The following is a 24,357-nucleotide window of genomic DNA, read 5'->3' as shown; positions in this document are numbered from 1 at the left end:
GGCTTTGTTGAAACAATTCAGTTTTCATGGTAATCTCAGGACAGGTATTCCCATATACCTCAAAAAAAAAAAAAAAAAACTGGAGCTGAGAGTAGTTCTTTAATAAATGCTATTCTGAGGCAGATTTTTTTTTCTCTGGATATATCTGCACATTTATTCCTCTCTCTTTTCTTTTCTTTTCTTTTCTTTTTTTTTTTTTTGAGACGGAGTCTGGCTCTGTCGCCCAGGCTGGAGTGCAGTGGCCGGATCTCAGCTCACTGCAAGCTCCACCTCCCGGGTTCACGCCATTCTCCTGCCTCAGCCTCCCGGGTAGCTGGGACTACAGGAGCCCACCACCTCGCCCGGCTAGTTTTTTGTATTTTTTAGTAGAGACGGGGTTTCACCGTGTTAGCCAGGATGGTCTTGATCTCCTGACCTCGTGATCCGCCCGTCTCGGCCTGCCAAAGTGCTGGGATTACAGGCTTGAGCCACCGCGCCCCGCCTCCTTTCTCTTTTCTAATCAGCAGTCTGATCTTCTATGTCAGCAGTCTGATCTTCTATTCTTTGTCATTTCTACTCTTTCTTTATTTGCTTTTTCACATAGCTTGTTCTGGCTTCCCCATTCCTTTCTGTATCATGGGAACTTTAATAACCTTTTGGTTCCCCTACTGATTAGCTGAAGCTTTTATTTTCCCAGTTCTTAAGATAAGTGTCTGATTGGTCCAGCCCATTTTTTTGAGTGAGGGCTGTAACTCATTGGTTGCTGGACAGCCTATGGATGGGTCAGGTGACTATCTTTTGGTTCAGTTAGCTGCTTTGGTATAATTCCTTATACAAACTTCATGATTAGAAATTAGCATGTGAGATGTAGTTGACGGTTGCTATCTTTAATATCCTGTTGGAAAATGTATATATTGATGTTTCAAATAGGTTAATTTTTATGGAAAACAGTAACAAAGGATGATTTAAAGTTATTATTTAAACTGCTTAAATTTTTAAAACCAACTTTGCTTTTCCAAAAACAATTCAATTCTAAAATCATTGGTCGGACAAATAAAGTATGCATTTTGGTGTGCATCCCTGGTGCCACAGGGCCCAGAGCAGGATGTTAGATTCAAAGTAGGGTGAGGAGGGCATCCTTTATGTGGGGGCAACCTGATGTGGCTGCTTGGTGTGCAGTGTCAGAGACTAAGCAGGGTGTGCAGGCAACCGGTGCAGGGAGTCAGAGCACAAGTGAGGTGAGGAGAGCAGCCTGCTGTGGGGAGTCGGAGCCCTACCATGGTGAGGAAGTGTCTATGCTAAGGGGTGGGATAAGTCCAAAACTAGGAGTCGGTTCTGAGAAGAACAGAAACGTGTCCACATGGGGGAGGGGGTGGCTTTGGAGATGGAAGATGATTACTTACAGGGGGATTGATTAAATGAGTAAGTAAACTGAGGATGAATGGGTTCCAGGTTTCCCACTGTCAAAGAAGAGTTACAAATATAGAAAGGGAAACACTAAAATGAAGCATATGGTTTTATATTGGAATTGGATAAATGGATGTGAACTCATGTTTTTTAAAACATATAGACAGGTACAGAATAAATATACGCATATCTCTTCATGACCCTTCATTTTCTTATATTCTCAATGATAAATAGATATAAGCGTAGGTATATAGATAATAGAGGTGTAAGTTGAAGGCTAATTGTTTTTGCAAAAAGTAATTCCTTCCAAAGGATATAGTAGTGATTTGATGTAGAGCTAATAATCTTTTGAATTGAAATATCTATGATTTGAAAACAAAATAACATAAATTTTTAAGGTTACTGATTTACTTTTTTCTATTCTTTCCTTTGTAGTGTCCATAAATTCTTTAACTTACTAAAGGAAATTGATACCAGTACCAAAGTTGATAATGCTATGTCAAGACTATTGAAGAAGTATGATGTATTGTTTGCACTCTTCAGCAAATTGGAAAGGTAAAGTAAACATTTTATTAGGGTTATACTCTGATTTTTTATGTCATTGTTCATAATTAGATTCTGGGAATTATTTAACACATTTAGTAAAGTTAGTAAGTATTACTTCTTAAACTTGTCCCTTTTCATGTGACCTTATTAATTCTTAGCTTTCGTATTTATCCAGTAATATGCATTCTGAATGCTTCCTGCAAAATTAACCATTTTATTATCCTTTCATGTCTTCCATTTGTTTTCAAAAACTTTAAGCTTATCTCCCATTTTAGCCTTCTCTGCCAGAAAACTTCTAGTTCTGAATAGAATGGTGACATAAATTTAAACTTCTTCCTAATAGTGTTATTTAGTTTGCAATGAGAAAACACTGGCAATGGAAGGTGTATGTGACCTATATTATGAAGTAACGATTTGTACTCCCAATGGTGGCTTAGAAGACTTTTTCCATTACAGTTCAAGTAGGAGCATAATGAATATGCTTAGGTTAAGTTTTTCTATACTTTTCATCAAAACTGTAGTCTCCTACCCCAAATATTTCAGCCCTTAATTTGGCATAGGTCTGTTATCATGTTTGTTTTGAGGCTCGTTCCATTTGCGGTTAAGAGAATATGAAAGTTACTGTGTTAGCTAAATAAGCAATTTGTAATAGTATGGTAAAGGGAGAAGGGTAAAAGAAGCATGTCCCTATTCTGGAGAGAATGAGGATGGAGATAGAGGTGGAAAGAAGTATCTCCTTAGGAGGATGACTCTATTTTTCTCCCCCTTTTTCTTTTTTGATCACTAAAACTTCACAACTGTGGTGGAGGATGAGAAAAAATAGAGAAAAAACTCAAAGGTCTAGGGCTTTTGAAGGAATGTCTTTTCTTGCCCCTGGTTTTAATTGTAATATGGTAGCATTGGCCATCTTTTTTTTTTTTTTTTTTTTTTTTGGTCTTTTCTTGACGAGAATAGAAGCTTTTTGCACAGGAAAAAGGGGAATTTTTAATTATTAATGGAGATAAATTATCTAAATAATTTGCATAACAAGCATGAACTAATTATAGACTACTTTGAAAACACAGAAAGCCATAAATAAAATACAAATCGACCAAAATGTCAACGGTGGAGAGAATCACTTTTCGTGTTTTAGAATGTTTCTTTCCTTTGGGTATTGTTTCACACTGAGTAGAGTATTATATGCGTGTGCGTGTGTGTGTGTGTGTGTGTGTGTGTGTGTGTTTTGCTTTTAAAATTTACCTAATTGTGACTGTCTACATTTTTTTCTAGTCTTTAAACTTGTTTATGACCTTTTAATTCATATCTGGTAGCTTATTTTAATATAATCCTAAATACAACGTTGCTTTAGAGATTTTTTTTGGTCACAATATTATTTAGACCCCTGAAAAACTGGAAACAACTGTGTATTCACAACTGAAGTTAAACAATAAATATTAAACGTATCTAAACATAAAATGTTATAAATATAAAATAAAATGTGATAAAGAATAATGGCAGTATTGGAAAGTGCTTCTAATGTTAAACAAACGAAGCAGGATATACTCTGATTATAACTGTGTGTAAGGAAGGAACCTAGACCACTAATGCATACAATGAAATGACTGGAGAGAAGTTTACCAAAATGTTAACCCAAGTTTTATATGAGTAACTTACATTTGTAAGGAGAATGTATTACCTCTCTAGTAAACAAAGCAAGCAAAAACTTCTTTAAGCCAACTTTAATGAGTATTCTATACATATAAGTACTTCAAGATCTATAATCATCAGGGTTTTTTTTTTTTTTTTCTAGATATAGAATTTGGGGACTCATTGGTAGGAGTGATTTGGGGTACAGTTCTGATTTTTTTTCCTGCTATAGTAATTTTGACTGGATGCTTCCAAGTTGTTTGCTCTGCTGTCTGGGATAAGGAATCTGCTTGGATGTTTGTTTCTGTTGTAAGAAGCAGAAATTACATAGTGGACAAAGCATTACATTGTATATGTTTAAGGGTGAAGGGTAACTATAGTGGTGATTTTGGTCAGAGAAAAAACCATAGAAGGCAATGTCGGAAAAGGGTTTACAAGAAAAACAGAAATTCACCAAGCAAAATGAGTGGGAACTGGGAGCAAGCATCTTAGAGATTAGCATGTGTACAAAGCCAAAGCAGTGATATCAGGATGTACTTTGATATTGCTAATGGCTGAAAGGTAGGAAGGGATCAGATTGGTAGTAATCTTGGACTTTGCCCTGCAGGCAGTGGAAACTCCTTGAATGATTTTAAACTAGGGAGCAACAGTCGGATTTGGCCTCAAAAGACCACTCAGGACTTTGTAAAAGGGACTTAAAATTTTTATTGACAAATTATATGAGACAATTTAGAGTAAACTTTACTAACCTTAGGTGGATCAGCAGGATTTTTTCTATCTTATTTATACCTTTTTTTTTTGAAGAGTAATTGAGAGGATTAACTGTGATACCAAAGCCTGTTTATTTCAGAGTAGGCTATATGAATGTATATGACTAGCAGTTAAATAGATTTTTATGACCTGATCTAGGATTCTAACCAAATACAGTGTTACAAATGAACATAGGGAGTTCAGTCACTGTAATTAGGTATTACAGTGATGTGAGATGTCATAAATTGGGAAAATCTACTTGAACTTTGTTTTGTAGTGCTATACATTTTTTGTTTTTAAAATGTATAGTTCTTAAAAGAAGGTGAATAAAGCATGAGAAAACTACTATGACTTCTAAACTATGAAAAAATGTTAAAAAGTCATAATGTTTTTCTTTTCAGGACATGTGAACTTATATATTTGACACAACCCAGCAGTTCGTAAGTAGTTCAGAGAATGTTATTTTTCACTTAAAAATAAAGATTTTTCTGGAATAATCTCAAACATCTTGATAGTTAGGGTTAGTTTGATCGATTATAGCAGGCTACTTCATAAATTAAGCCCATAGATTTAAGTCCTGTGTAGATTATTTATCTTCTCACAAAGAAAATAATATAAAATGCATGCCTTGTACTACAAGGAAGAACTAATAAGGTGGAATTGATTCAGGGCAACATATCACCAACTCTGAGAAAAATGCAAATTCATTGACTAAATCTTTATGGAGGGTCTGTTACAGGCACTTTATTAACTAAGAATCAGCATAATTTCTGTGTAAGAATAAATGTAAAAATCTGTATTAAAATTTCCAAATGATTATTTTAAATGTATAATGCGTGCTCTAACAGTATGCCAATATAGAGCTCCAGAGTTTTTTCTTGGAAATGGAATGAGTAGTACATGAGATTTTCTGCCCCATTGGAGTAGTATTGCAGATTATTAATATAAAGGGAAATTGTATATTTACTGATTAATTGATATCAGTCTATTAATTCCAACAAGTGAGTGTCTATGGAAAGACTATCGAGGCAAAGTGTTAAATTGGCAAACTAAAGTCATCCAAACCTTCATTTTTCTGCTCAGTGTTGATAATTAATCAGAAAAAAAGAGCAAAAAATATTAAGGTAATTTGAAACAAAGTATATTATAGCATACTATGTCTTTTATATATTTTTATATTAGAATTGAAATATTCAGTATTTCTTTTACAAAATTTTTCTCTCAAAATATATACTTTTTTTCTTAATTTTTTTTTTTTTTTGCAGCTTCTCATGGTCAAGAATGTATACTGTTCTATAGGCTAAATATCATATCTTAGAATTATAAGATATAGAAACATTAAATGAATAGAGATAAATTCAGGTGTAAATTATGCATTTAAAATGGACTGCATTCTATTATGCATTTAACTAAGGTCTTTTTTTTTAAATGCACAACAAGAAACAATGAAAAAGTATATCTGGAAAACTTTCTTTCAGTGATATATTTTTCCTGTTTTTTTCTGCTTTCTATTTGTTTAATAGGATATCTACTGAAATAAATTCTGCATTGGTGCTAAAAGTTTCTTGGATCACATTTTTATTAGCTAAAGGTAAGTTCATTATATTTATTAAATGCTAATATTTCAAATGTAATGATTAAATTGGCATTCCTTTGGACTGAATTCCCTAATTTTTATTGAGTAATGTACTCCTCTCTCATTCTCTGCATGGCTTATTAACTGTTAGCAAGTTCTTTTAATTCTGGTACTAGAAACAACCTTGGAAATGCTTTATTTCATTTATGTTTCTAATATTCCATCTTTCCTTCCGTTCTGTTTTTTTAAATAATGATGTTACTGTTTTCATAAAAATGGTATTTGCTCATGAAAAATAATTCAAATAAAATAATTTTGGTCAGGAAAGCACAAAGAAAAATTACCTAAAATCTACCCAGGAATAATTGGCATTAAAATTACATAATTGGGATGCAGTTAAGGTATAGAGTTTTTATTATTTTTGTTTGTTTATGCAAACAGTGTTAACTTGTTATCAGTTAAAATAGTGGGTTATAAGATAGTAGTTGCAAGCCTCATAGTAACCTCAAACCAAAAAACATACAATGTAGACATGAAAAATAAAAAGCAAGAAACTAAAGCATATCACCAGATAAAATTAACTTCACTAAAGGGAGACAGAAAGGAAAGAAAGAAGGAAGAGAAGACCACAAAACAACCAGAAAACAAATAACAAAATGGCATGAGTAAGTCCTTACTTATCAATAATAACATTGAGCGTAAATGGACTAAAGTCTCCAATTAAGAAAAACAAGACCCATTTGATCTGTATCCTACAAGAAACACACTTTGCCTATAAAGACACATGCCAACTGAAAATAAAGGGATGGAAAAATATATTCCATGGCCACAGAAACCAAAATAAGAGCAGGGGTCACTATACTTGTATCAGACAAAGTAGATTTCAAGAACAAAACTGTAAGGGCAAAGAAGGTCATTATATAATGATAAAGGGGTCAATTCAGCAACAGGATATAACAGTGTTAAATATTTATGCAACTAATACTGGAGCACCAAGATATATAAAGCAAATATTATTAGAGCTGAAGAGACACATAGGCCCCAATACAATAGAAATAGTTGGAGACTTCAACACCCCACTTTCAGCATTGGACAGATCTTCCAGACAGAAAAACAACAAAGAAACATCAGACTTAATCTGCATTATATAGACCATATGAATCTAATCGATATTTATAGAACATTTCATCCAAGAATATACATTCTTCTCCTCTGCATTTGCTCATTCTCAAGGATAGACCATGTGTTAGGCTTAAAACATTAAAAAAGCATGAAATAATATCAAGCATATTCTCTGATCAAAATAGAATAAAACTAGAAATTAATAACAAGGTATTTTGGAAACTGTACAGATACATGGAAATTAAACAATATGCTCCTGAATGACCATGGGTCAATGAAGAAATTAAGAGGGAAATTAAAAAAAATTTTGAAACAAATGGTAATGGAAACATAACAAACCAAAACCTATGGGATACAGTAACAGCAGTACAAAGAGGGAAGTTTATAGCTGTAAGTGCCTACATCACAAAGAGGAAAACTTCTTTTTTTAAAAAAACGGTACGTGTGATGGTTTGTTACAAAGGTAAACTTGTGTCACGGGGGTCTGTTGTACCGCTTATTTCTTCACCCAGGAATTAAGCCCAGTATCCAATAGTTATCTTTTCTGTTCCTCTCCCTCCTCCCACCTTCCACCTTCAAGTAGACCCCAGTGTCTATTGTTTCCTTCTTTGTGTTCTTAAGTTTTCATCATTTAGCTCCCACTTATAAGTGAAGTCATGCAGTATTTAGTTTTTTGTTCCTGCATTAGTTTGCTAAGGATAATAGCCTCCAGCTCCATCCATGTTCTTGTGAAAGACAGGATCTCATTCTTTTTTATGGGCTGCATAGTATTCCATGGTGTTTATGTACCACATTTTCTTTATCCAGTCTGTCATTGATGAGCATTTAGGTTGATTCCATGTCTTTGCTATTGTGGATAGTGCTGGAGTGAACATCTACGTGCTTGTGTCTTTATGGTAGAATGATTTATATTCCTTTGGGTATGTACCCAGTAATGGGATTGCTGGATCCAAGGGTAGTTCTGCTTTTAGCTCTTTGTGGAATCATCAGACTGCTTTCTACAATGTGTGAACTAGTTTACACTCCCACCAACAGTGTATAAGTGTTCTCTTTTCTTTGCAACCTCACCACTATCTGTTATTTTTTGACTTTTTAGTAATAGCCATTCTAACGGGTGTGAGATGGTATCTCATTGTGGTTTTGATTTGTATTTATCTAATGATCAGTGATATGGAGCTTTTTTTCATATGTTTATTGTCTGCATCTACGTCTTCTTTTGAAAAGTGTCTATTCATGTGCCTTGCCCACTTTTTAATGGGGTTGATTTTTTTTCTCTTGTAAATTTGTCTAAGTTCCTTATAGATGCTGGATATTAGACCTTTGTCAGATGCATAGTTTGCACAATTTTTCTCCCATTCTGTAGGTTGTTTACTCTGTTGATTGTTTCTTTTGTTGAGCAGAAGCTCTTGAGTTTAATTTGATCCCCCTTGTCAATTTTTGATTTTGTTGTGATTGCTTTTGGTGTCTTTATCATGAAGTTTTGCCCATTCCTATGTCCAGAATCTATCTTTTTTGTTTTTTTTTTTTTTTTTTTTTTTTTTTGAGACAGAGTCTCACTCTGTCGCCCAGGCTGGAGTGCAGTGGCAAAATCTCGGCTCACTGCAACCTCTGCCTCCCGGGTTTAAGTGATTATCTTGCCTCAGCCTCCTGAGTAACTGGGACTACAGGTGTGCACCACCGTGCCCGGCTAATTTTTGTATTTTTACTAGGGATGGGGTTTTACCATGTTGGCCAGGCTGGTCTTGAACTCCTGACCTCAGGTGATCCATACACCTCAGCCTCCCAAAGTGCTGGGATTACAGGCATGAGGCACCACACCTGGCCGTCTTTAATCCATCTTAAGTTGATTTTTGTACATGGTGTAAGGAATGTCCAGCTTCAATCTTCTGCATATGGCTAGCCACTTATGCTAGCACCAGTTGTTGAAATGAGAGTCTTTTCCCCATTGCTTGTTTTTGTCAGCTTTGTCAAATAGATCAGCTGGTCCTAGGTGTGTAGCCTTATTTCTGGGTGCTCTATTCTGTTCCATTGGTCTACACTATTCTGAAAAAAAAAGTGCCTGTTTTTGTACCAGTAACATGCTGTTTTGATTACTGTAGCCCTGTAGTATAGTTTGAAGTTGGATAACGTGATGCCTCCAGCTTTGTTCTTTTTGCTTAGGATTGCCTTGGCTATTCGGGCTCTTTTTTGGTTCCATTTGAATTTTAAAACAGTTTTTTCTATTTCTGTGAAGAATGCCATTGGTAGTTTGATAGGAATAGCATTGAATCTGTAAATTTTTTGGGGCAGTGTGGCCATTTTAATGATATTGATTCTTCCTATCCATGAGCATGGGATGTTTTTCCATGTGTTTGAGTCATCTCTGATTTCTTTGAGCAGTGTTTTGAAATTCTTGTTGTAGAGAGCTTTCACCTCCCTGGTTAGTTGTATTCCTGTGTATTCTTTTTGTGGCAATTTTTAGTGGGATTGCCTTTGATTTGGCTCTCAGCTTTGCTCTTATTGGTGTATGGAAATACTAGTGATTTTTATACATTGATTTTGTATCCTGAAACTTTACTGAAGTTATTGATCAGCTGAAGGAGCTTTTGGGCTCTAAGTCTATAGGGTTTTCTAGATATAGAATCATGTCATCTGCAACAGAGATAGTTTGACTCCCTCTCTTCCTATTTGGATGCCCTTTATTTCTTTCTCTAACCTGAGTGCTCTGGTTAGGACTTCCAATACTTTGTTGAATAGGAGTGGTGAAAAAGGGCATACTTGTCTTGTGCCAGTTTTCAAAGGGAATGCTTCAAGCTTCTGCCCATTCAGTATGATGTTGGTTGCGGGTTAGTTATAGGTGAAAAAAGAGGAAAAACTCAAACAATCTAACATTGCATCTTAAAGAAGTATAAAAATAAGAGCAAATCAAACCCCAAATTAGTAGAAGAAAAGAAAGATCAGAGCAGAAATAAATGAAATTGCAATGAAAAAAAAATTGCAAAAGATCAGTGAAACAAAGTGTTTTTATTTAAAAGTTAAACAAAATTGACAAGCCTTTAGCTAGATTAACTAAGGGAAAAAGAGAGAAGATACAAATAAAATCAGAAATGAAAAAGGAGATATTACAACTGATACTGCAGAAACTAAAATTATAGAAGCCATTAGTGGCGTCTATAAGCAACTATATGCCAATAAACTGGAAAATATAGAAGAAATGGGCAAATTTCTAGACATGTACATCTTACCAAGATTCAACCAGGAAGCAATCCAAAACCTGAACAAACCAATAACAAGTAATGAGATTGAAGCCATAAAAAAGTCTCCTAGTAAAGAAAAGCCCGGGACCTGATGGCTTCACTGCTGAATTGTACCAAACATTTAAAGAAGAACTAATATCAATCCTACTTACAGTATTCTGAAAAATAGAGTAGGAAGAAATACTTCCAAACTCATTCTACAAGGCCTGTATTACCCTGATACCAAAACCAGGTAAAGACACACTAAAAAAAGAAAACTACAGGCCAGTATTTCTGAGGAATATTGATACAGAAATCTTCAACAAAACACTAGCAAACTGAATTCAATAATATATTAGGTAGATCATTCATTATGTCCAAGTGGGATTTATCCCTGCAATGCAAGGATGGTTCAACATACACAAATCAATGTGGTATGTCATATCAACAGAATGAAGGACAAAAATCATATGATCATTTCAATTGATGCTGAAAAAGCATTTGATAAAATTCAGCATCCCTTCATGATCAAAACCCGAAAAAAACTGAGGATAGAAGGAATATACTTTAACATAATAAAAGCCATATATAACAGACCCACAGCTAGTATAATACTTAATGGGGAAAAACTGAAAGCCTTTCCTCTAAGATCTAGAACATGACGAGGATGTCCACTGTCACCACTGTTATTCATCGTAGTACTGGAAGTACTAGATAGGGTAGTCAGACAAAAGATATAAAGGGAATCCAGACTGGAAAGGAAGAAGTCAAGTTATCCTTGTTTGCAGATGATACAATCTTATATTTGGAAGAACCTAAAGACTCCACAAGAAAACTATTAGAACTAATAAACAAGTTCAGTAAAGTTGAAGGATAGAAAATCAACATATGAAAATCAGTAGTGTTTCTGTATGCCAACAGTGAATAGTGTGAAAAAGAAATTTAAAAGTAATCCTATTTACAATAGCTACACATAAAATAAAATGTCTAGGAATTAACCACAGAAGTGAAAGATCTCTATAATACAAACCATAGAATACTGATGAAAGAAATTGAAGAGCACACCAAAAAAATGGAAAAATATTTTATGTTGTTCATGGATTGGAAGAATTAATATTGTTAAAATGTCCATACTACCCAAAGCAATCTATAATAGATTCAATGCAATTCCTATCAAAATACCAATGACATTCTTCACAGAAACAGAAAAAAACAGTCCTAAAATTTATATGGAACTACAAAAGACCCAGAATAGCGAAAGCTATCCTAAGCAAAAAGATGACATTGCTTGACTTCAAATTATACTACAGAGCTGTAGTAACCAAAACAGCATGGTACTGGCATAAAAGCAGACACATAGACCAATGGAGCAGAATAGAGAGCCCAGAAACAAATCCACACACCTACAGTGAACTCATTTTTGATAGTGACCAAGAACATATTCTGGGGAAAAGACAGTCTCTTCAATAAATGGTGCTGGGAAAACTGGATATCCATATGCAGAAGAATGAAACTAGACCCCTATCTGTCACCATATACAAAAATCAAATCAAAATGATTAAGGACTTAAATCTAAGACCTCAAACTATGAAACTACTATAATAAAACATTGGGGAAAATCTCCAGGACATTAGTCTGGGCAAAAATTTCTTGAGCAATACCTCACAAACAGGCAACCAAAGCAAAAATGGACAAATGAGATCACATCAAGTTAAAAAGCTTCTGCACAGCAAAGGATACAATGAATGAAGTGAAGAGACAACCCACAGAATGGAAAAAATATTTGCAAAGTACCCCTCTGACAAGCAATTAATACCGAGAATATATAAGGAACTCAAACAACTCTATGGGAAAAAATCTAATAATCTGACCAAAAAATTGGCAAAAGATTTGAATACACATTTCTCAAAAGAAGACATACAAATGACAAACAGGTATATGAAAAGGTGCTCAACATCAGTGATCATCAGAGAAATGCAAATCAAAACTACAATGAGATATCTATCTCACTATAGTTAAAATGGCTGATATTCAAAAGACAGGCAATAACAAATGCTGGCTAGGATGTGGAGAAAAGAGAATCCCTGTACACTGTTGGTGGGAATGTAAATTAGTACAACTACTGTGGAGAATAGTTTGGAGGTTTCTCAAAAAAATTAAAAATTGAGCTGCCATATTATCCAACAATCCCACTGCCACGTATATACCCAACAAAAGGAAGTCAGTATATCAAAGAGATATCTGCACTCCTATGTTTGTTGCAGCACTGTTTACGATAGCTAAGATTTGGAAGCAACTTAAGTGTCCATCAACAGATGAATGGATAAAGAAAATATGGTACATATACACAATGGAGTACTATTCAGCCATAAAAAAGAATGAGGTCTAGTTATTTGCGACAACATGGATGGACCTGGAGATCATTATGTTAAATGAAATAAGCCAGGTACGGAATGGCAAACACATATTCTCATTTATTTGTGAGATCTAAAACTCAAATCTGAACTCATGGACCTAGGGAGTAGAAGGATGGTTACCAGAGGCTGGGAATGGAGGGGGATTTGGGGGAGGTGAGGATGGTTAATGGGTCCAAAAACATAGAAAACATGAATAAGACCTGTTTGATAGCACAACAGGGTGACTTTAGTCAATAATACCTTAATTGTACATTTAAAAATAACTTGAAGAGTGTAATTGGATTGTTTGTAACTCAAAGGATAAATGCTTGAGGAGATGGATATCCCATTCTCCATAATGTGATTATTTCACATTGCATGCCTGTATCAAAACATCTCACATACCCCATAAATATATGTACTATGTACCCACAAAAATTAAAATTTAAAAAATTATGTAATTGTCATTCCAGATATATCTTCATATATACATTTTGATTAAAAAGATGGGTAGTTGAGTGCATTCACGAATATAATTTTCTAAAACTAGGTTCATATTATAGTGCTACCTTCAAAATATAAAAATTAATTTCACTGAAACTTTACAGAAGAAAATAAAGAGAAATGGAAAGAATTGTTTAAATTTAGATAAGTATTTTGCCACTTTAAGTGATATTATTTCAAAAAATATTTTTCTAAGATTATGAAAAAATGTGAAAAAATTAAGAGGTTACAGTCTTTGTGTTTTTATTTAAAGCAATATACATTAATCTGCTTTGAAGAAGGTTACTGTCCTCACTCTACCTGTTGCCTCCCCCTCTCCATTTTCAGATTAGTACGTTTTATTGTTATGACGTTATCAAGTATTATAACATTTAAATTCTATTTTGTCATTATAATTATTGTACTTGGTTAGTCTCAGTTCTGTGTTTACATGGATTCTAAGGTTATCGTAACTCCTATGTCATAGTTTTTCCATTTCTCAGTTCTTTATTTTTATTCGTCTCTTAGCTGGCTGTATTTTACCATCAAGAAGTTTTTAAAAATATGCTTTTTGGTTCCATGTCCTTTATGTTTGACATGTTTATGAGTCATATCTATAGCTTTTATACTTGAAGGACAGCTTTGTCATGTATTCTATTCTTGTGTCATGTTTTGTTTCCCTAAGGACAATATTTTCTGGCATTGAACATTGCTGTTAAGAAAACAGACTAGCTTAATTCCCCTCCTCATTTACTTCCTAAAGAATTTTTTTTAAACTTTGAGGTTTAATACCTTAACCAGGATAATATTTCTTGATTATGTTATTCTGTAGTAGCTTTTTTTTTTTTTTGAGCACCATATCCTTTTTTAAACTGAAGGTTCTGCTGTTCATTTTAGAAAATCTTAACATACTCTATTTAAAAATATTCTATTCAGCTAGGTTGTTCTATACCATTGTATTTTGGGAACATTTTCTTATGTTGGATTGCTTTTGTTCTCCCTATTTATTGTCTTCTCTCATATTATTCTGAATTTTAAAATTGTTTTCCTAAGTATTGGCTGTTTTTATCTCAAGCATTTTTTCCATTTTGAGTTTAACTATTTTTGTAATGGTGTTATTTGGTCCTCAGCTTTTTTCTTAGCTTGTCTAGTTCCTTGCTTTTATATAATTTGTTCATTAAGTCCCTTTTTATGATTTTTTATTGAATTAGATTTATAATAGACTGAATTATTCAATAATATGTATTTGGATCACCAAACAAATATATTGAGAATAGCAAGTGGATTTTAACTCTCCCGGTAACCCAGATCAATTACTAGTGGCTTTCTGGCCCACTGTGTTAAGAAGGACTCTAGATTAGCATCAGGTCTCTACAGGGAGGGGTATACTTAGTGATGGCTGCCACGTAAAAGCTATGAGATGGTGATGGTGATGCTACCCTCTTATTTCAGAGGCATGTTTACATTTCATATAGTACATTACAGGTGACTAAACGTCATGGTTGTGCATCAGAGAGGGTAAGATGATGATTAGGAGAAGCTTCAATATTACCATTTATTTATTGATTCAACAGTTATTTATTAGAATCTACAATGTCTCAAGCATGATACTAGGTGCTAGGATGAAGTGCAAGATATATATGGTCCTTGCTCAGATAGAACTTATAGTCAAGTAAGGGAGATAGACATTAAATGAACAATCACAGAAATACTTAACTACATTTGTGATAAGGAATGTAAAGGAAAAGTGTATTCCCCCAATGGGTTCGTCCTGCTGGCTGCACAGACAAAATCAATCCACCAAGACTGTGGCATTGCAGTAGAGAGAGTTTAATTGACCACTAGACTGACCCATGTGGGAGAATTGGAGTTATCACTCAAATCAGCCTCAGCTCGTTAAGTTCTTAGTGCAGGAACTCAGGGCATTTTCTTCTTTTAGATTATCTTTCAGGTTGGGTTCTCTGTCTGATTTTTTTCCCCCTTCTTATGTTGTGATTCTTTTTTGATTTTCTATGTTTAATAATCACTGTGCTTTTCTCCCTCATATTGCTGGGACTGTATGTGTGTAACCCTGACTTGACGTTCTGTTTTCTCTGATTTAATGTGAGTGAATATCCCTTCACTCTGCACTTAATCTGTGACTTGTTTATGTTCCCCAAAGAGCTATGGTATGGGAGCAGGCATTTTTATTATATCTACGTTTAGTCAGGAGGTAAGGGAGAAAGTAGATAATTCAACTGTAATCATACAAGCAGTTGTCGTTCTGAGTTTTTGTTAGAATGAACTTTATAACAAAACACTTAGTGGCAGTTTTATCTTTTTTCTATAGCAGAATTGTTTTGGGATTCAAATTGTCCCCGGTTCAACACAGTATGCTAGAGTCTCTATGCTGTCAAAAAAATAAGCTGTAGTTGTTTACTTCCTCCATTTTACCCTTCTCTCAGCAGCAGTTTCTCCCTCCAAGTCAGAGAGCAAAAGATGAGGATACCCTTTGAGTTAGTCTCTCTCAGTCTCTCATTTGGTGTTGGTACCAGCACTTTAATACCTAATAAAATGAAAGCAAAACAATGTACTTGAGAGAGAGATTCTTTCATCTGACTTCATTTTACCGTTTTTACCTAGAAATCCTTGATATCGTTCTTTACCACTATGGTATTTTAAAATAACTTATTTGTGAATATATTGCAAACATATGCTTTGCACCGTACCATTGTATCTAGAAAACCTATAAAAATGCAAGGTTATCTGTTTTCTCACAAAGTTTCTGCACTTCCAGTTTTTATTGAGATTTTTACTGGTTTAGCAGTCAGATACTCAGAAGATAGAAAGTGAATCAAATTGAACTTCTCTTTTAAAAATAATGTATAACATGGAGCCATAAGCAAATTTCTAATAGTTATTTTATCATGTAAAATAAAATGTAAAATAAAACACTATGTAATAGTGTGTGTTTTATCATGATTTGTATATTTTATGTAGCTACACTATTTGTTTTCTTGGGTATCTGTTACATGCATTTATTTTTCTCACAGCCATCTAGTTGTGTATATATTTGAATAACTTTAAAGATTTTATGGTGAACAATTATTTTATAGATGACTTTAAATTTATCAACTAATTTTGTTATCTCTTAATGGTTTTGATTATTGTAAGATTTTAGAGGGGTTGAAATTAAAATATATAAGGTTTAGATATAAATAATTGGAATAAAATCATAATTTTATAAATAAAATAATTTTAAATTTTTAGATAGTGAGAATAAATCAAATAATTGGAATTAGAATAAATTCTAATAAACTTAGTAATTTTATATAATAAATATAATACTTTATAAAGTTGGAATTAAATATTTTAATTCTAATTATTATATTATAAATAAAATATTTATTATACACACATAAAGAAAATATTTATAAAATTAGAATTATAATTTTTTTTTTTTTTTTTTTTTTGAGATGGAGTCTCCCTCTGTTGCCCAGGCTGGAGTGCAGTGGCCTGATCTCGGCTCACTGCAAGCTCCGCCTCCCGGGTTCATGCCATTCTCCTGCCTTAGCCTCCTGAGTAGCTGGGACTACAGGTGCCCGCCACCACGCCCGGCTAATTTTTTGTATTTTTAGTAGAGACGGGGTTTCACTGTGTTAGCCAGGATGGTCTCGATCTCCTGACCTCATGATCCGCCCGTCTCGGCCTCCCAAAGTGCTGGGATTACAGGCGTGAGCCACCACGCCTGGCCCAAATAAATTTTAAAAAGCAAAATTTATAATGATTTTAGACTTACAGAATTATTATAGAAATACTTAAATGTAAAATTCTCATAGTAGACTTACCACTTGATTTATAACTCCATAACTTTATATATTTCTATTTTATATATTTTTTACCTTTTAAAACAGATTTTTTTTTTGCAAAAAAAAAAAGAAAGAAAATCTTTACCATGCTCATAGTTGAAGGAATGAATTTATGGATATACTCTACCCTACAATTTTCTCTGATACAGAGATCTGAATCTCTAACTTTCTTTAAAAATGTAAATTTTTTTTTTTTCAGGGGAAGTATTACAAATGGAAGATGATCTGGTGATTTCATTTCAGTTAATGCTATGTGTCCTTGACTATTTTATTAAACTCTCACCTCCTGTGTTGCTCAAAGAACCATATAGTAAGTATTTAATTTACGCCCCTTTTACTTTATCATTCGGCAGTTGCTTATTGAATGTCTAGGGGGTACCAAACATGGTTCTAAGGCTGACAGGATGATAAAAAATAAATTAGACATGGGCTTTGCCCTTAAGTAGTGTAAGTTATAGAAGGAAAGATAAGACATGTAAACAAATGATTAGAGTATATGGTAGAAAGTGGTTTGGCTCAAAATACAACAAATGGAGGTTCAGGAGACAAGAAAGTTTTTCCAGCTGTGGAAGACCAAAGAATACCATATAAAAGAAGTAGTATTTGAAACTAACATGGAAGAGTGGTTAGGACTGGGGAAAGGGATTCTCAGTAAATATGTTGGGAGAGGGCATGCCCAGTGAAGAAAAGCAAGAAACAAGAAAAAGATATGAATGAAATTGTGTGGGAAAGAGTGGCCTATTACATGGGAACAGCTTAACTAAGTTTTTTTTTTTTTTTTTTTTTGAGACGGAGTCTCGCGCTCTGTCACCCAAGCTGAAGTGCACTGGCCAGATCTCAGCTCACTGCAAGCTCCGCCTCCTGGGTTTACGCCATTCTCCTGCCTCAGCCTCCCGAGAAGCTGGGACTACAGGCGCCCGCCACCTCGCCCAGCTAGTTTTTTGTATTTTTTAGTAGAGACGGGGTTTCACCGTGTTAGCCAGGATGGTCTCGATCTCCTGACCTCGTGATCCGCCCGCCTCGGCCTCCCAAAGTGCTGGGATTACAGGCTTGAGCCACCACGCCCGGCCAACTAAGTTTTTATTACTATTGGATGTTGTAATAACTATGTGTTTTTTTGTATATAAGCTATAACTCATACTATTTCAGTGGGTGATGAGTGATGAGACGGGAAGTATATTTAAATAAAAATAACTTGCTAATATAATTAGATAGCATTAAAGAAGTATGAGTGGCCGGGCGCGGTGTCTCAAGCCTGTAATCCCAGCACTTTGGGAGGCCGAGACGGGCGGATCACGAGGTCAGGAGAGCGAGACCATCCTGGCTAACACGGTGAAACCCCGTCTCTACTAAAAAATACAAAAAACTAGCTGGGCGAGGTGGCGGGCGCCTGTAGTCCCAGCTACTTGGGAGGCTGAGGCAGGAGAATGGCCTAAACCCGGGAGGAGGAGATTGCAGTGAGCTGAGATCCGGCCACTGCACTCCAGCCTGGGCAACAGAGGGAGACTCCATCTCAAAAAAAAAAAAAAAAGAAGAAGAAGTATGAGTAAGGTATATTCCTTTTAACCTAGAATTGCTTCCCTTCATGGCCTCAAGAGTAGGATTTCAAAGTCACTTATATTATTATATACAGAAAACTGTAAACTTTCCTAAGGTCAGACTAACTCCTTGCTTCTGAAATGATGAAAGTATTAATGCTAAAAATAATAGATAACATGGACGTTTCAAAGTGTTGTTGAAATGGGTGGAAGGATGAAGCCTCATTAAACTTTGTGAACAAGAATTTAGTGGAAAAATGAATTTTGAAAGTGTGTTGAACATGGTTTGGCAGAGAAGGCAGAAACCATCATTTAGCAGAAACCGCATGCAAAGAAAGAAAGAAACCTTCTATATAGAAAACAAATATACTTCAAATTTTCTCCCAAATTTTATAAATTTCCTTTATGTACTCTTTTCCCACTTTTTTTCAATGTTGTAACTTAATAAGTTGATGTTGCAAGTTACTTTAGGTTGACAATCTTTGTTCTTTTGGATAATTCAAATGTACATTTGAATTCTCTAAGTGCTCTGTTAAAGAGAAATCAGCATGCGGTATTATTGAACTGACTGAATATGGTAACTCTTAATTAACTTTTGTTGTAGAGAATTTCAAATGAATACAAAAATAGACAGTAGTGTAATAAGCCTCCATGTACTTATCATGTAACTTCAACAGATAACTTACAGTTAATCTGTAGCCCCATCGCCTGCTCAGTTCCCCCAGCTGTGTTATTTTGAAGTACATCTTTGCATACCATTTCATCCTTATACATCTCAGTATGTATCTCTAAAAAATACTTTTTTTTTTTTTGAGACGGAGTCTCGCTCTGTCTCCCGGGCTGGAGTGCAGTGGCCGATCTCAGCTCACTACAAGCTCCGCCTCCCGGGTTTACGCCATTCTCCTGCCTCAGCCTCCCGAGTAGCTGGGACTACAGGCGCCCGCCACCTCGCCCGGCTAGTTTTTTGTATTTTTTAGTAGAGACGGGGTTTCACCGTGTTAGCCAGGATGGTCTCGATCTCCTGACCTCATGATCCACCCGTCTCGGCCTCCCAAAGTGCTGGGATTACAGGCTTGAGCCACCGCGCCTGGCTAAAAAATACTTTTAAAAAAGTGTAATTACAGTGCCATTTGTTATCACACCTAAAAATCAATAACTAGTAACTCCTTAATGTTACTGAATATCTACAAAGTGCTCAGATTTTCATGTAAAAATAATTAAATTTTTTTTTACAGATTGACTGTATCAGAATCAAAATGAGATTTATACTTTGTGATTGGTTGACATGTTTTAAAAACTCTTTTAAAAGTTTCTCTTCCGGCCGGGCGCGGTGGCTCAAGCCTGTAATCCCAGCACTTTGGGAGGCCGAAACGGGTGGATCATGAGGTCAGGAGATCAAAACCATCCTGGCTAACACAGTGAAACCCCGTCTCTACTAAAAAGTACAAAAAACTAGCCGGGAGGTGGTGGGCACCTGTAGTCCCAGCTACTCGGGAGGCTGAGGCAGGAGAATGGCGTGAACCCGGGAGGCGGAGTTTGCAGTGAGCCGAGATCCGGCCACTGCACTCCAGCCTGGGTGACAGAGCAAGACTCCGCCTCAAAAAAAAAAAAAAAAAAAAAAGTTTCTCTTCCATCCTTTCTTTTTTTCCTTGTAATTTATTTTTTAAATAATCAGATTGTCTTGAGTTTTCCACAGTGTGGTTTTTGCTGATCATATTCTGTGGTATAGTTTAACATGTTCCTCTGTCCTCTCAATTTCTTGTAAGTTGTTGATTGGATCTAGAGGCAATACATACTTTTTATACTTAATCATCTGTAATTTTTTTTTTTTTTTTTTTTTTTTTTTCCGAGACAGAGCCTCACTCTGTCACCCAGGCCTGGAGTGCAGTGGCACGATCTCGGCTCACTGCAACCTCTGCCTCCCGGGTTCAAGCAATTCTCCTGCTTCAGCCTCCCGAGTAGCTGGGACTATGGGCATGCAGCATCATGCCTGGCTAATTTTTGTATTTTTAGTAGAGACGGGGTTTCACCATGTTGGCCAGGCTGGTCTTGAACTCCTGACCTCGTGATCCACCTGCCTTGGCCTCCCAAAGTGCTGGGACTACAGGCGTGACCCACCACGCCTGGCCATCTGTAATATTTTTAATAGCTGAACCTGTATTTAGTTTGGATTGGGAATGCTCAAAATAATCCAGGAGATTTTTTAAAATCACAGTTTATTATCATATTATTTACTATAATATATTTATACCTATCTTTTAAAGACATCATAATTTACTAAAACTTAAAATATTGTTTTTATGCTATGTCTAGAAATTGAATTCAGAAATATTTGCTAATTATTTTTAAAACTCTAAGACAGAAAACATTTTTTTCCTCTTGCAGACTAAGATACACTTAGATTTAGTTTGAAAGTAGGCTATTTGCATGCCTTCTCTTTGTATTTGTTTATGAGACTGTAGTTTACAGTTCTTTTTGGGCTGTTTGGGAGCAGAGTAGAAGAGGGGTGACAAAAACTAATATTGGTACATAATTCGTAGTAGATATGGATGAAATTGTTATCCTTCTAATAAGTAAAAGTAGTAGAAAGGTTACCAAGATTATTTTTGACCTAAGTTATAGTTAGAATACTTCATTATTTTATATGATGGATGTACAATTGTTCTTATCTAATTTCCACTTTTACAGAAACAGCTGTTATACCCATTAATGGTTCACCTCGAACACCCAGGCGAGGCCAGAACAGGAGTGCACGGATAGCAAAACAACTAGAAAATGATACAAGAATTATTGAAGTTCTCTGTAAAGAACATGAATGTAATATAGATGAGGTAATTTAACTTCATGATTTCTTTAAAACAGTTAAAGTAGATTTAGATGTAAGTTCTCCCTAACAATGTTTACTTCTTTTGTGATGAGCATGTTTTTTGTAATTAGTGCTAACTCTTTTGCAGTAGTAAAATATTTAGAAAAAATTAATTTGTTATATTTAGTTACTTTGATTTTAAAGAGAGTAGCTCCCTCACTCTGGAATCACTGAAAAGTATATAATCAAGACAATAGTTTTCAAATGTAGTTTTTTATTTTATTCCTCTGAGGTTACTGATACCCCTAATGTTTTAAAATATCCTACCAAGGCTGGGCGTGGTGGCTCACACCTGTAATGCCAGCAATTTGGGAGGCTGAAGTGGGAGGATTTCTTGAGGCCAGGAGATCTAAACCAGCCTGAACAACATAGTGAGACTCCGTCTCTACAAAATACATATTTAAAAAAAATGAGCTGGGCATGGTGGCATGTGCCTGTAGTGCCAGCTACTTGGGAGACTGAGGCAAAAGGACTGCCTGAGCTCAGAAGTTTGAGGTTACAGTGAGCCATGATTGCATGACTGCACTCCAGCCTGGGCACCAGAGTGAGACTATGTCTCTAAAAACCAACCAACCAATCAAAAACGCCCTGCTTAGAAAACTCTGGTGCTCTAGTGTTTTGGTTTAGTGATAAGTGATACCAACATTAAATTTGTTTGGCCTTCTATAATTACTCTCTTTCTAAATATTACAGCACATAATAACTGCTGGAGAATACATATGAATTACTTATCTTGCTCATAGAATGTGGCTCTTCGAAGGAATCTTACAAATAATGTATTAAATCTCCTTTTTATAGTGAGTAAACAAGCTTCCAGGGACTGATAGCTTATTATTAACAGAGTCTCCATTAGACTTTGGGATATCTGGTACTACTGCTTCTTTCCTTTTTACCATACAGTTTTTTTCGTAATTTGTTTTATTGTCCACAATCACTAACACCAGATAGCAGTAAAAAATGTTACATCTTTGAAATTTCTCTGTTAACTTTGGGAAGGAATGGGAGTGTGGTCCTAAAATCTAGTTTAAGAAGTATTAGAATGATTTATCAAGCTATATCATAGTTTTTGCACTATGGCTTACTAATTTCAACAAATATACAGTTAACTCTTGAACAACAGGTTTGAATTGCGTGGGTCCACTTACACACAGATTTAATTAATTACATATATTAGAAAAATTTTTGGAGATTTGCAATAATTTGAAAAAACTTGTAGCAAGCCATGTAGCCTAGAAATACTGAAAAAATTAAGAAAAAGTCATGTCATGAATGCATAAAATGTATGTAGATACTAGTCTATTTTATTTACTATACCATAAAATATATACAAATCTATTAAAAAAGTTAAAATTTATCAAAACTTATACAAGCACAGACTGTACATGGTGCCATTTGCAATCACAAGAAATGTAAACAAACATGAAGATGCAATATTAAGTCATAATTTCATAAAATTAACTAGTCCATATTGTACTATTGTAATAATTTTGTAGCCTGTTGCTATTGCGGTAAGCTCAAGTGTTGTATCCTCTTAAAAAGCTGCCACATGACACTAATCATCTCCATGTGAGTTCATCTTTCCAATAAATTGAATATTGCAATAAAAAGTGACTTATTGAGGTTTTCACTATTTTTTATCATGTTTAGTGCAATACCATAAACTTTGAATAACACCATAGGACCCATAAGGAGTTGCACTAGTGATGCTGGAATTTTTCCGAAGAAGCAGAGAAAAATCATGACGTTACAAGAAAAAGTTGAATTGCTTGATATGTACTGTAGATTGAGGTCTATAGCTTCAGTTGCCTGCTGTTTCAGGCAGATGATTTTTGTTAACAGATGACATAAACTTACTGTAAATGTATTTTCTCTTCTTACACTTTTCCTAATATTTTCTTTTCTCTATTTTTATCATAAGATGATATATATATATAGTATGTATATATGGTACATATACAAAATATATGTGAATCAAATCTTTATGTTATTGGTTGGCTTCCAGTCAACAGTAGGCTGTTAGTTAAATTTTGGGTACTCAAAAGTAATCGATAGACCTGTAGTCTCAGCTACTTGGGAGGCTGAGGTGGAAGGATGGCTTGAGCCCAAGCGTTCGAAGCTGTAATGCATGTGATGGCACCTGTGAATAGCCACTACACTCCAGCCTAGGCAATATAGAAAGACCCCTTCTCTAGGAAAATAATAAAAAATAAAAAAGTCATACACAGATGTTTTTACTGCATGGGGGACTGACACCTCTAACTTACTCTGCATTGTTCAAGAGTCAACTTTGTATAGATATAGATATATCAACTTTATATATTCTAAAAAAGAAATTCTAGAAAAGAAAACATATTATGTAGAAATATTAATAGTACATATAAATATGTATACTTATATACATATAAATATATATGCTTTCTTTTTCTAGAATTACAAATTATCTTTACAAATAAGCTGACAAATGTAGTTGAAATATTTCTTTTTACTCTGGGTTTGTTGCTTATTCATAAGATAATGAATAGCAGCAAATATAGTTTTCTGATTCCTGATTGTTAATTATCTGGATTTCAGAACTACTTGAAAAATTTCATTTTTAAGATTAGGAATAAACCATTTTTCTACTTTTAATTTTAAAGAATTTCTTACAATTTAGAATCTTCATAGTTACGATTTTTAAAGTACAGTCAGTTAAAAGCTTAGGTGGTATTTTAACTGACACCTCATTAACTACATATTGCACTTATGGTTATATAACTATTGGTTAGTCATTTTGATTGGTTAATTTATGGTATATATATGGTTTATATATAATTTATGGTTTATATACCTAATATATAACTAATTGGTTTGTTTATGGTTATATAACTATTGGTTAGTCACACTAATTAGTTAATTAGAACTAGTTACGTTATAAATATTCTAGGTAAATGTAAGCTAATTAGGAAACAAAACTAATAAGTATTTCAGAGACTTAATTCTTATAACTTATTTGGGAAATAGAGGTA

At 34.6% G+C, this 24,357-nt stretch overlaps 1 protein-coding gene across 1 annotated transcript in view; it reads left to right on the top strand.

Moving 5' to 3' along the window:
- Nucleotides 1-24,357, top strand: part of RB1 (RB transcriptional corepressor 1) — a 177,317-nt gene that overhangs the window by 44,021 nt on the left and 108,939 nt on the right. The window contains exons 4-8 of the mRNA XM_010363858.2: nucleotides 1,822-1,941; nucleotides 4,710-4,748; nucleotides 5,832-5,899; nucleotides 17,148-17,258; nucleotides 21,175-21,317. Coding sequence (XP_010362160.1) covers nucleotides 1,822-1,941; nucleotides 4,710-4,748; nucleotides 5,832-5,899; nucleotides 17,148-17,258; nucleotides 21,175-21,317 — 481 coding nt within the window. The remainder of the gene's footprint in view (nucleotides 1-1,821; nucleotides 1,942-4,709; nucleotides 4,749-5,831; nucleotides 5,900-17,147; nucleotides 17,259-21,174; nucleotides 21,318-24,357) is intronic.

This window comes from Rhinopithecus roxellana, chromosome 18, assembly GCF_007565055.1.
Source record: "Rhinopithecus roxellana isolate Shanxi Qingling chromosome 18, ASM756505v1, whole genome shotgun sequence".
NCBI classification, from domain to species: domain Eukaryota; kingdom Metazoa; phylum Chordata; class Mammalia; order Primates; family Cercopithecidae; genus Rhinopithecus; species Rhinopithecus roxellana.
Note: the sequence above shows the minus strand (reverse complement) of the source record. Positions and strands in the feature narration are given on the sequence as shown.